The sequence below is a fragment of the Malus sylvestris genome, chromosome 3, assembly GCF_916048215.2.
Source record: "Malus sylvestris chromosome 3, drMalSylv7.2, whole genome shotgun sequence".
In the NCBI taxonomy this organism is placed as follows: Eukaryota; Viridiplantae; Streptophyta; class Magnoliopsida; order Rosales; family Rosaceae; genus Malus; species Malus sylvestris.
Window position 1 is genome coordinate 35861972 of NC_062262.1, and position 11477 is coordinate 35873448.

The 11477-nt window shown below is 39.5% G+C and overlaps 3 protein-coding genes and 1 long non-coding RNA gene across 8 annotated transcripts; 3 read left to right on the plus strand and 1 right to left on the minus strand.

Moving 5' to 3' along the window:
* Nucleotides 1-2561: 2561 nt before the first annotated feature.
* Nucleotides 2562-4341, minus strand: LOC126614781 (outer envelope pore protein 16-4, chloroplastic-like). 3 transcript variants are annotated; one of them, XM_050282441.1, is made up of 6 exons: nucleotides 4165-4341; nucleotides 4019-4070; nucleotides 3895-3926; nucleotides 3774-3807; nucleotides 3617-3684; nucleotides 2562-3023 (listed from the first exon to the last, which is right to left on the minus strand). In XM_050282441.1, the coding sequence occupies exons 1-6, from the start codon at nucleotides 4234-4236 to the stop codon at nucleotides 2841-2843; spliced, it is 441 nt and encodes a 146-aa protein (XP_050138398.1). In that variant the 5' UTR covers nucleotides 4237-4341; the 3' UTR covers nucleotides 2562-2840. The 3 variants fall into 3 exon arrangements, with proteins under 3 accessions (XP_050138398.1, XP_050138399.1, XP_050138400.1); XM_050282442.1 differs by having other exon boundaries at nucleotides 2562-2975; nucleotides 4165-4335; XM_050282443.1 differs by having other exon boundaries at nucleotides 2752-2975; nucleotides 3613-3684.
* A 180-nt stretch (nucleotides 4342-4521) lies between these two features.
* LOC126614782 (60S ribosomal protein L22-2-like) lies at nucleotides 4522-6021 on the plus strand. Its single transcript, XM_050282444.1, has 2 exons — nucleotides 4522-4841; nucleotides 5649-6021. Exons 1-2 carry the CDS (start codon nucleotides 4609-4611, stop codon nucleotides 5791-5793), a joined length of 378 nt encoding a protein of 125 aa, XP_050138401.1. The 5' UTR covers nucleotides 4522-4608; the 3' UTR covers nucleotides 5794-6021.
* A 1619-nt stretch (nucleotides 6022-7640) lies between these two features.
* LOC126614793 (magnesium/proton exchanger) lies at nucleotides 7641-11300 on the plus strand. Of its 3 annotated transcripts, none has more exons than XM_050282469.1 (9): nucleotides 7641-7860; nucleotides 8292-8717; nucleotides 9301-9476; nucleotides 9604-9722; nucleotides 9849-10006; nucleotides 10086-10219; nucleotides 10303-10519; nucleotides 10631-10760; nucleotides 10867-11300. In XM_050282469.1, exons 2-9 carry the CDS (start codon nucleotides 8357-8359, stop codon nucleotides 11162-11164), a joined length of 1593 nt encoding a protein of 530 aa, XP_050138426.1. In that variant the 5' UTR covers nucleotides 7641-7860; nucleotides 8292-8356; the 3' UTR covers nucleotides 11165-11300. The 3 variants fall into 3 exon arrangements, with proteins under 3 accessions (XP_050138426.1, XP_050138427.1, XP_050138428.1); XM_050282470.1 differs by having other exon boundaries at nucleotides 7641-7833; XM_050282471.1 differs by lacking the exon at nucleotides 7641-7860 and adding an exon at nucleotides 8038-8183.
* Nucleotides 8724-9216, plus strand: LOC126614813 (uncharacterized). Its single transcript, XR_007620536.1, has 2 exons — nucleotides 8724-8960; nucleotides 9036-9216. It is a non-coding gene; the product is annotated as an uncharacterized LOC126614813 (long non-coding RNA).
* Nucleotides 11301-11477: the final 177 nt, after the last annotated feature.

Sequence of the window (11477 nt, forward strand, 5' to 3'; positions counted from 1 at the left end):
AAAAATTGAAAAGACATGGCTCTCCGAATCTCGAGAGCCAGACTCCTAGCAGGATTGCTTTCTCAAAAATCGAAGAGGCACCGTTCTCCGAATCTCGAGAGCCAGATCCCCGACATGATTGCTTGTTCGAAAACCGAAGAGGCACTGCTCTCTCAACTTCGAGAGCCAGATCTCATTGGATAAAGCTTGTCTGTAATTTTCACACGCAACATCAGCTTTCCAGATACCACAGACCATTTTTTCAAAATGCTCTGACACACGTGAAGCTGACAGTTCCCACTGCCGTGCTATGACCAAGCAGGGTAAAGGAATAGCATTACTACTTCTTGTTAGAGAGACTCCTATATATGTCTACCTCCATCTTCAACGGACAAGCAGACCTGCAAAAATACTCAATCCTTCTTCATATCTGAGAGGGCACTCCCAACGAAGCCTCTTGAAATACTCAGCTTTCCTTCCCCCGGATAATACCTCTGCAAACAAGCTACACCAGAGCAAGAATATCTCATATCATCAGGGTTAAAAGCAAGAGTATCCCATATCATGCTTTTTCCCTGTCTTTTCCTTTGGCCTTGTTCTTACCTGCAAGACAAGGAGAAAGAGAGCAATCAGTCAGCACTTGGAATCAAGCTTCCAGTCAGGAACTGACTGCCTGGAACCCCTTACCTGATTACTTACCTGACATTGCTCTCGAGTACTCATCTTCAACATCTTATGCTTCTAGAGAAGATACCACATCTGCCTGAGGAACAGATAGGGAAAGTGAGAAGGATACAAGGAAGCATGTGGAGACAAGCGTAACAGAACACGTGCTGATACATCCACTACTTTGTCAATAGCAAAAGTATCTCATATCAGCATGGTCGAACGTACTCTAGATTTGATGGATTTGTTTTGACCCTCAAATTCTTCAGTCAGCCTTATACTCTGGAAGAAACCAGAAAACCCTCCAGCCCAGTTCAAGAATAAGCATGTGGAAAGTTACTTCTTCAAAAGCAAAAGTATCTCATATCATCTATTCTCATTTTTCTTCTCTTTATCTTTCATGCTGCCTGCAAGATAGGGAGAATGAGAACAATAAGGCGAAACTCGAAATCAAACTTCTGATTTGGGACTGATTGCTTGGAGCTCTGATTGGTTACCTTGTCTGTCACCTATTTCAGTAGATCCCCTAGCTCGGCGACTTAGGGGACTCCTACTACATAATTTGTATCGCGTTTGACCAAGCCTGAAACTACAAGTAAGCTTCAAGTGAAATTGATACATTACCTTGTGCATCTCCACCAGTTAAAGATACCACCCCTAGATGGAGGAAGAGTACTTCCAGAGAAGATGCCACATCTACCTATGAGACAGATAAGGCAAGTGAAGACGATACCACACTTCGGTACTTAGAAGTTTCGTGATTACGAGATCATTCTCCCACAATATTTCCTAATGTCATTTGTACTAAATCATTCACTTGTACTCACTAAAGGAGAGCTTGAACTTATGTACTTGTGTAAACTTTTCACAATTAATGAGAACTCCTCTACTCCGTGGACGTAGCCAATCTGGGTGAACCACGTACATCTTGTGTTTGCTTTCTTGTTTCTATCCATTTACATACTTATCCACACTAATGACCAGAGCAATCTAGCGAAGATCACAAACTTAATACTTTCTGTTGTACCAAAGTCCTTACTGATTTTGTGCATCAATAATCCTTAAGTCCTTACCTTTTTGCGTTGGTAATGGATGAGTTAACATGACATATTCAAGATGATATTCATTGGTGTATGCTTTTCGCAAACGATATAGTGTTGATAAATGAAACTCAGGAGGGGTAAATGCGAAGCTTAACTTTTGGAAAGAAGTGTTGGAATCTAAAGATCTTCGCCTAAGCCGATCAAAGACAGAATATATGGAGTGCAAGTTCAGTGCAAATGGAGGCCAAAATGAGTTAAGGGTGAAGATCGGAGATCAGGAAATACCAAAGAGCGACCGTTTTCGCTACTTAGGATCTATCTTGCAAAAGAACGGAGAATTAGATGGAGATCTCAACCATATAATACAAGCTGGATGGATGAAGTGGAAGATTGCATCCGGTGTGTTGTGTGACCGTCGGAGGCCACTGAAGCTCAAGGGAAAATTTTATAGGACGGCAATAAGGCTGACGATGCTGTATGACACAGAGTGTTGGGCAGTGAAGCATCAACACGTACACAAAATGGGGTTGGACATGTGCAAAGAAGGCTTACTGACGCTCCGGTTCGAAGATGTGACTACGGGATAGAGGTTCAGGGCCGAAGGGGTAGAGGAAGACCTAAAAAAATTTTGGAAGAGACCTTAAGAAAAGACTTAGAGTACTTGGATCTAACGGAGGACATGACACAAAACCGAGCGCAATGGTGTTCTAGGATTCATATAGCCGACCCCACTTAATGGGAAAAGGCTTTGTTGTTGTTGTTGTAGCGTGTACAATGCTCACCTGGTTTAGTTTCACCCAGAATTCAGAGACTGAAGGGGTGTATCGTTGAAGGGCATTCATTCTCCATTAAGTATGCATTAAAAGGAACATCTGCAACAACACTGAATCTTTATTATCCCCCCTACTGGTGTACAAAACAAACAAAAACTGAAAGGCATACAAAAGAATGGAATCGTCAATCAACAGTCGCTTGGTTCATAGATGCTAAACCTATAGACATAACAGAAAGGATTTCTTTGCTTAGTTATAACTAATGCTAGTGACACAGACAAATGGATCTAAGCAGGGGATGAAAAAGGAAAGTACATGACGTAAGGAGAACAACCTCCTCTTGGATGCGCTCCTCTGCAGTTTTCCACCAAGAGGTATGTCAAATTGCTCTAGCATAGTCAGTGGCAACTTTGAAAGCAGACACCAGACAAGCCATAGGAATCACCTGCGTCCAGCTTCGTGTCATAGCAGCAATGGCTCCCCCTGCTACTGCACCAGCAACCAAACCATTCACCTGCCAGAAGGGGGAAAAGTACAATTCTTTTAGCAGGCCATCATGCTTCTGCACATCATATTATTCTTCAGGTTATTATTGTCCTACTCCTACATATGCAAGAATATCAACGAGCGTGTCAAGCGATAAACATACAATCACAATCATACAAAAATGTAAGCTGCCATTTCATGGGATTTCAGAGTTTTAAAGTTTTTGCTTGACATGTCCTTTAGCTTAAAGAATTAGCATTTCAAACTTTATTCTTTAGATACTCAATGAAGATACAAAATCCGGTTGCACCACCAATATAGACAAATTATCAAGTGCAACCTTTGCAAGTTTTACATAGAAATCCACTATCCAGCTGGCTAGCTGGTGAATCTGGTGTTGCAAGGAAATATGTTAATGCAGCAGCAATGGTGTGTCCCGGATAGAATATAGAACCCGAGTGCAAGAGCTTATGAGCAATGCAAGTTGGATTACATTGCGCAAATTACTAACAAGCGCTTCGTTTGAATTAGTAACCATAATCACGATTATCGTTATTTGGACTTTCCAAAAGCACATTTAGATCACAATGACTTTCCAAAAATTGGGTTTCTTCCTAAAACACAGATTACACACATTCGAAGGCAATGTCGATGGATATACTCACTAACCCAATCACTCTTTCCCCGATATCTTTGAAGCCCGCAATGAGTAACAGTACATATCCCAGCAACGAGTCCTGCAACCCAATGCCGCTCAGAACATAACAAACAGAAAACAAAAACAAAAACAAAAACAAGCAGCAGGATTTATACATCTGAGCTTTACCATATTGCACTCCACACGCTCCAGCGGACCTCGCCTGCTCACGGAACCAAAGCAAACGTATAACTCTAAGGTTTTACTAACAACACAAAGACAACATATTTTTTCACGAAAGAATCTGTACCACGAAAGCCGCCTGAGCTGCTCCAGTCAAGCCTAAATCCGCGGCAAAAAGATACAGTGTAAAAAAACCCAAAATTAATTTGCCATTTTTAAGCTAAGAACAATTGAAAAGTTCGGAACTTTACCTTGTTTACGAGCATCGTGGGGACCGGAACACAAGCCCCAAATTACACCGGCCTGAAATTAATGGGATTTTAGAACAAAGAACGTGGGAGAAATAGAAATTAGAGTAGATTGTTTTCCACTTGAGTTCGGAAGGGGTTGGGTTTACCGTTCCGATGCGGAGGATGGAATCGACGGCGACAGAGGAGCAGGGCACGACGTCGTACGGCTCTCCCTCCATCTATCAGTTCCGCTCCCGCTTTCCGAAGCAAAATACTCAGTTACTCAGGTGCCGAAACGACGCCGTGGACCCTTGACTCGTCGGAACTAATCCGAGACGAAACGAAACGTGGGAAGAGAAACCACCAATACGACAGCGTTAAACCCATCTGGGCTTATGAGATGATTGGGCCGGGTAGACAGGCCCAGACGTGTTTGTAGTTAAGTCTTATACTCGGGCTTTGGGCCCGTACCCGAAATATAAAATAAAAACCCGCGAATCCAAAACCCTAGCACCTTTTATTCTACTGAGAGCCAAGAGCTAACCCTAACATACGCAGCTCCCACACGCAGAGAGAGAGAGAGAGAGAGGGAGAGAGAGGGAGAAGCAAAGATGAGTCGTGGGGCGGCAGCGGGGACGAAGGGAGGGAAGAAGAAGGGAGCTTCGTTCACGATAGACTGCGCGAAGCCGGTGGAGGATAAGATCATGGACATCGCCTCACTGGAGAAGTTCCTCCAGGAGCGCATCAAGGTCGGCGGCAAGGCAGGTGCTCTCGGTGACTCCGTCACCGTCTCCCGCGAGAAGAACAAGATCACCGTCACCTCCGACTCCAACTTTTCCAAAAGGTACCAACACACGCTCTTACCTTATTTTATTTATTTGTTTGCAAATACCATTTTGCTTTATACCCATTTGCAGATCTGAATATTGATTAAAACCCAATGATTTAAACCTCATTTGCTTGTAATTATTTGTGGAATATGTTTTTTATTTGTATATTTTTGAGCAAATATTTGATAATGCGTTGGTTTGTTCTTCAATTTGAAGTTTTAATCTTTTGAATTAGTCAAGGTTTTGGATTATTGCATTTTACATGAGTATACATTGCGGCTGAAAGTAAAATAATTAGATTTCTTGTACCTTGATTAGTAGTAGTTGCAATTAGAAACTTGATAATTTGCATATGTTAGGCTAATTGATGCAGGTGCTCACTTGTTTGTAACTATTTTTTTTTTTAAACAGTCATATTATCTACACTAAGGGGAGGGAGTGGGCTTAGCCTCACGATGGGCTAGCAATAATGTGGTTCAAATTCGCGTTTGGCGCGAACCGAACCTAAGATGTTTGTAACTAATTAACGGTGTGTAAAACAATATTGTTTCGGTGGTTGGAAATCTTTGATGCTGGGAAGAGAATTTGCAATGGCTTATTTTCTTCATATCTCGGAATTTTAGATTTCTTTTCAATTGTATTTTGGTTTGTTGCATTTCTCTGAATGTAAATTGAAGTTCAGCTTAAAGTGTGTGAAAGTCTTATATCTTGACTGGTAACGGTTTCAGTTAGAAAAATGGATACTCTTATGTCAATTGTTGAGCAGTAATTGTCTTCTCTGTTTTCTTTTGTGTGTAACCTTTGTATTGCTCGTTTATCAGGTATCTTAAATATTTGACGAAGAAGTACTTGAAGAAGCACAACGTGAGGGATTGGCTTCGCGTGATTGCATCCAACAAGGACCGCAATGTTTATGAATTGAGATACTTCAACATTGCTGAGAACGAGGGTGAGGAGGAAGACTAAACACTTTGTCTCCTGTTTTGTGGCATTACCGGTTGGTCTTAGTTGTTCTTTAGACCGTCTTTTGTTTTTTAACCTGTCTTATCTATGAACTTCTGTTTTAGCTTGTTTCATGATTGATACTTCCTATGAAATTAAGCTTCTTTTGAGACTTTGTTTTGAATTTAGACTCTGGTTATTACATTATCTATGTGCCTGGTGCAATACATATTTCCTCGAGGAATTTGGTTATATGGCGGATTGAATTTTTCTACGGTGTTTTATGTACAAGATCTGTGAAAATTTTCACCTTCATTGAACTTTGTTTTATGTACAAGTCGTTAATTGTAGGGATTGAGTTGGACTCATCTTATCTAGTTGTTAATTAAACCGTGTTTAGTTGAGACTGAATTGGCGTTATTTCCGAGACCCGAAGTTTGATTATCTCATTCTCCAATATTGCTCGCATAAAAGAAACATCGTGATGCAAACCTAAACTTAATCAATCAGATTGATTAAGATTATCTGATTGATTAAGTTTAGGTCGCTCATATAAAAGAAAACATATACATAATCTGTGATGTAGACCTAAACTTAATCAAACAGATTGATTAGGATTATTGCTCATATAAAAGAAAACATATATATAATCTTGATGTTGATCTAAACATAATCAATCAGGTCGATTAAGATTGTGTGTCCATCGCATCATGTAAGTTTAAATTTCAGTTTGGCTGATTGCTTTAAATTAGTATATTGCTCGAAAATAGCAGATTAAAGTAAGGGAATTTTAACGAAAGTATTGTTTATTTTTAACGAAAATGACATTTTTACTCTAAAAAGTACTATTTGAAAAATCTCCGTCTAACGTCGCCTAGGCACTAGGCACTAGGTAGCTGGTCATCGTCCCAAATAATGCCTAGATGTTTGAAAACTAAGAAATTGCGCCTAGACGAGTTGAGATGCCCGCCTAGTCCGTCTAGGCACTCGCCCAGACCCGTCTAGGTTGTGACTCACTTAGATAGAAAATAGATAACTTTCTTTTTGCATTTTATTTTTTTTTCAATAAATTGTAAGAGATTTGTCATTTTGATTAAAATTCAAAGTTTTCAAGTAATTTTCATTAGTTTTCTTTTAAAATAACTACATTACCATGATTTCAGCTAATAAAAAGAAAAAAGAAAAAGAAAAAAAAAGACATGTTTGGTGCCGCAACACTTGGACCTGATTCTTGCCTGCCTTTTTCTTCTACATTGATGCATCTGAAAAATGCAAAACAACACAAATCACAATTACACATGGTTGAGGCCACACGTCAACAGAGTAAACCTAAGTGAATAACCAAAAACATTTAAAGTACTTCTTGGAAGAAGCACATAAGTATATAATTGATGCTTCTTGCAGAAAACATTTTAAGTGTTTTTACATAACTTACTTACATTTTTACTAAAGATTGGTTCTAAAAATATTTTCACAAAAAACGCTTTCAATCATTTTAAAAACAAATCCAAACGGGCTCGTATTACCATGATTTCAGCTAATAATAATGAAACCAAAATAAAAAATAAAAAAAAGGACATGTTTGGTGTCGCAACTCTTGACCAGATTCTTGCCTGCCTTTTTGTACATTGATGCATCTGAAAAATGCGAAAAATGCAACACAAGACAAATCACAATTACACATGGAGGCCAGACGTCGACAGAGTAAACCTAAGCGAATAACACCAATTGGGAAAGTTATAAATTCTTAATCATTCAACTTAAACAATTAATCTTGATTAATGGGGAAAGGTTGGGCCCACCAAAGCATGCACGTTTTCGTTTTCCGACTGACAAAAACATAAAATAACAAAAAAGTCAACCGTAAAAATATCTGTTCATTTCACGGATCCCCAAAGCTTTCCGCCGATTTGGGAATTGAGACATTGATATGCCTCGTGACACCATTCATTTCCTATCGCAAATCTCCTACTTTTGATTTGGATTCGCACGCCGCCACTCGCCGCAGGAGCTTCGGCCGCCGGTTGCGGCGGCGCCGACAAGCCTCCTGCGATCCGATCTTACGTATGCTCCGCAGCTTCGTCCGTACATGTATTTATTTTTTTCGTTGTTAATTTACCTTTAATTTTGTTTTTCTAATCGAACCCGTTTGTGAGATTCAGTTGTATGTTTGATTCCATAGCTAAAGTTTCTTACTTTTCGCCGTTCGATGGTATCTCATGGATTTTAAATTCGTGGTAATGTTGGGTTTTCTGGGAAAATTTCATTGAGATTTATGTTGCGGAATTCAATTTTAAACTTGTTCTTCTGTTGTAACGGAGAAGGACTTAGATGGTACGGTTACTTGTAATCTTGACTTTTAATCCACAATGATGCGATGTACCCGTGCCATGTAAGCTGTTCTTGTTGAGATGGTAAAGTGAAGCAATGTTGATTTTTGTGTATTAAGAGCTGAATTGCTCAGATGGCAGCTGCTTAACAGTATCTGATGTGCACCATTTTTTTTTTCTTCTGATGATTAGGTTTTCTTACTTCACTGCTCTGTGGTTTCTGAACTTGCAAGCAATTTGACCAAAAAACACAAACCATGCCCGGAATTTCGAGTATAGTTGGGCGAGAAAATTGCGAAAGCTACTTGATTTTCCAGGGTGAAACAGGCCTCGGGGCTGGTTTTCGGACTTTCTTATACTTTCTTGGTCTTGCGTACTGTTTCCTTGGGCTATCTGCTATTACTGCTCGCTTTTTCCGGTCTATGGAGAGTGTTGTGAGCCACTCGCGGAAGGTGGTAGACATCGATCCTTACACTGGTGCTGAAGTTCTTAGGTATGAGAAAGTGTGGAACTTCACAATTGCAGACATTAGCCTGCTGGCCTTTGGGACTAGCTTTCCTCAAATATCATTGGCCACGATTGATGCTATAAGAAACCTTGGGAACCTGTATGCCGGAGGTTTGTTTTCCAAAACTTGCTGAGTTATTAATCGCGTTGCTGACTTTGAGATTTTCACTTCATGGTTCGTATTTTAACTTTTTTCCCCGATGGATTGTATACTCTTTTCGTTGTTGCATGATTTTTCATGCCACTGTTTATGTATTGCTAATCATGGTTACTTTGAACATGTTATATTGTCAGAACGTTGAGTTACACATATACGCGTATACACTGGACGAAGCATGAGTTTTCTGGTAGTAGGTAGGATACTAACTTATGAGTTGAGTAGAATAGAGTTCTGTTGAGGGAAGTTCATGGTTTGTTATTCTTGTTCAGTTTCATAGACGTAAGGAGAAAAACAGGGAAGCACATTTCATCCTTTCTGATGAACATGATCTCCAAAAATCTTTGTTGTGATTAGAGTCAGTGAGGGATGTACTGAAATGTTCATAAGGACAATTACTGAACTATGTTTTTTTGTTTCTATTGCGTGTTTCTGCAATGATTTCTCAAGTTTTCTTTTGCTTTCAACGTAAGGCTGGTTACAAACATTATCTTCTACCACAGTTTTTAACATTCTGCTAGTTTACTTGATTTATAGGTTTGGGTCCTGGAACACTAGTCGGTTCTGCTGCATTCGACCTTTTCCCCATCCATGCTGTATGCGTTGTCGTTCCTAAAGCTGGAGAGCTGAAAAAGATAGCTGATATAGGAGTCTGGCTAGTTGAGCTCTTTTGGTCTTTTTGGGCCTATATTTGGCTATACATTATTTTAGAGGTAATTTAAAGGAATCTTTGTATGTTAATCATGTTTTTTTCTTTCGTTTTGTCTATGAAAACATTTTGATTTATGACTGACATGTATTCGGAACTCTGTATTGAAATGTTTTTACTTAACGCTGCAGGTGTGGACACCGAACGTGATTACACTATGGGAGGCCTTATTGACAGTACTGCAATATGCATTTCTGCTGATACATGCTTATGCTCAAGACAAGCGTTGGCCCTACGTTTCTCTTCCTTTGTATGTTTAAATCTTTAGCATTTGAGATCTTTGTGGTCTTTCTGATTTTTCTTGGCTGCTATCGAAAAAAATAACTGGTTTAACGTTCTCTGTATTCTGCCTTCATTTCGTGTTGTATTTCCTAAGCCCAAGAAGTGAGAGACCAGAGGATTGGGTGCCAGCTGAGGTTGTTACAGGCAAGCATGATACTGATCCCTGCAACGAGTACTCCAATATACTTGAAGTTGGTGAAGACAAAAACAGGAACGCTGACATTTTTTCCTTACATTCAGAAAGTGGTTTAGGTACTAAACTCAGCATTTCAGCAACTCACAAGGCAACTTTAAACTCTACATTTCCAATATGAGGGTCTCTCTTTTGCAGGTCCAAAGTATAAAAAAGTTCCTGGAATTGATGAAACTCCCGAATCCTCAAACAAAGATTTCCAAGAGAATATGATATCACAAGACCATCATGTGTTTGCAATTTGGAGACAACAGTTTGTGGACGCAGTCAAGGTGTTGTGTTCTACACTGCATATGTTTAATTATCTGTATCAACATAGGCGTAGTTTGCAGTAACTTCCTTTTTTCTTCAACAGTTAGAAGACACGGAATCAAGAAAACTGAACAACATCTATTTGCGAGTAGCAAGAATTTTGTGGCAGTTACTTCTTGCTCCGTGGAGACTACTATTCGCATTTGTGCCTCCTTATCATATTGCTCATGGCTGGGTCGCCTTTATCGGCTCCTTAATTTTCATCAGTGCAATAGCTTACGTTGTAACAAAACTCACAGATCTCATAAGCTGTGTCACAGGTTTCGAAGATTTCAAACGATAACTTTACAGTTGACGATCAATATGATTTTGTTCGTGATCTAGCTAGTTCTCTAAAAATCTGTCTTTCCTTTACTTGCTTCTTTTTTCAGGAATAAACCCTTACGTCATAGCATTTACTGCATTAGCAAGTGGAACTTCGTGGCCGGATTTAGTAGCAAGTAAGATTGCTGCTGAACGTCAGCTTACAGCTGACTCTGCCATTGCAAACATTACTTGCAGGTTCACTCTTGATCATATCCATTCGATTTTATTTACTTCTTTTCGAGCAGTATAAAGTACATCATGAACTCAACTTGCTTTTGTGTTTCTTCATGTTATTCTGTAGCAATTCGGTGAATATATATGTTGGCATTGGTGTTCCGTGGCTGATTGACACTGCATACAATTTCTTCGTATACAAGGAACCGCTGCGGATTGAGAACGCAGCGGGTCTTAGCTTCTCGCTGCTGGTATTTTTCTCGACTTCTGTAGGATGTATCGCGGTTCTGGTAATTAGGCGTCTAACGTTGGGTGCTGAGCTCGGAGGGCCAAGGCTTTGGGCATGGATTACCTCTGCGTTTTTCATGTTGCTTTGGTTGATTTTTGTTGTGCTTTCTTCTCTCAAGGTTTCTGATATCATATGAAAGATTTTGGTTTTTGTAGAATATATGTTACAATCTTAAATTGTTTTTCTTTTCTTGATACAGTTGTATACCATTGTAACATTGATGTATCAAAATACATAAATTCGCAAAACCGATGTTTTTGTTTTTCAGAAAACATTGACGGTAGGCGAGTTTTTGCAAAACCGATTAAAAATTGTGATATTTTCTTCTCACACCCCCTTTCAGCCTCTTACACGCCCGTGTTTAACATTTGGTTTTACGCCCGTGTTTAACATTTGGTTTTCTTTTATTTTCATTCATTCTCTTTTTATTCTTCCCCCTTCCACATCAC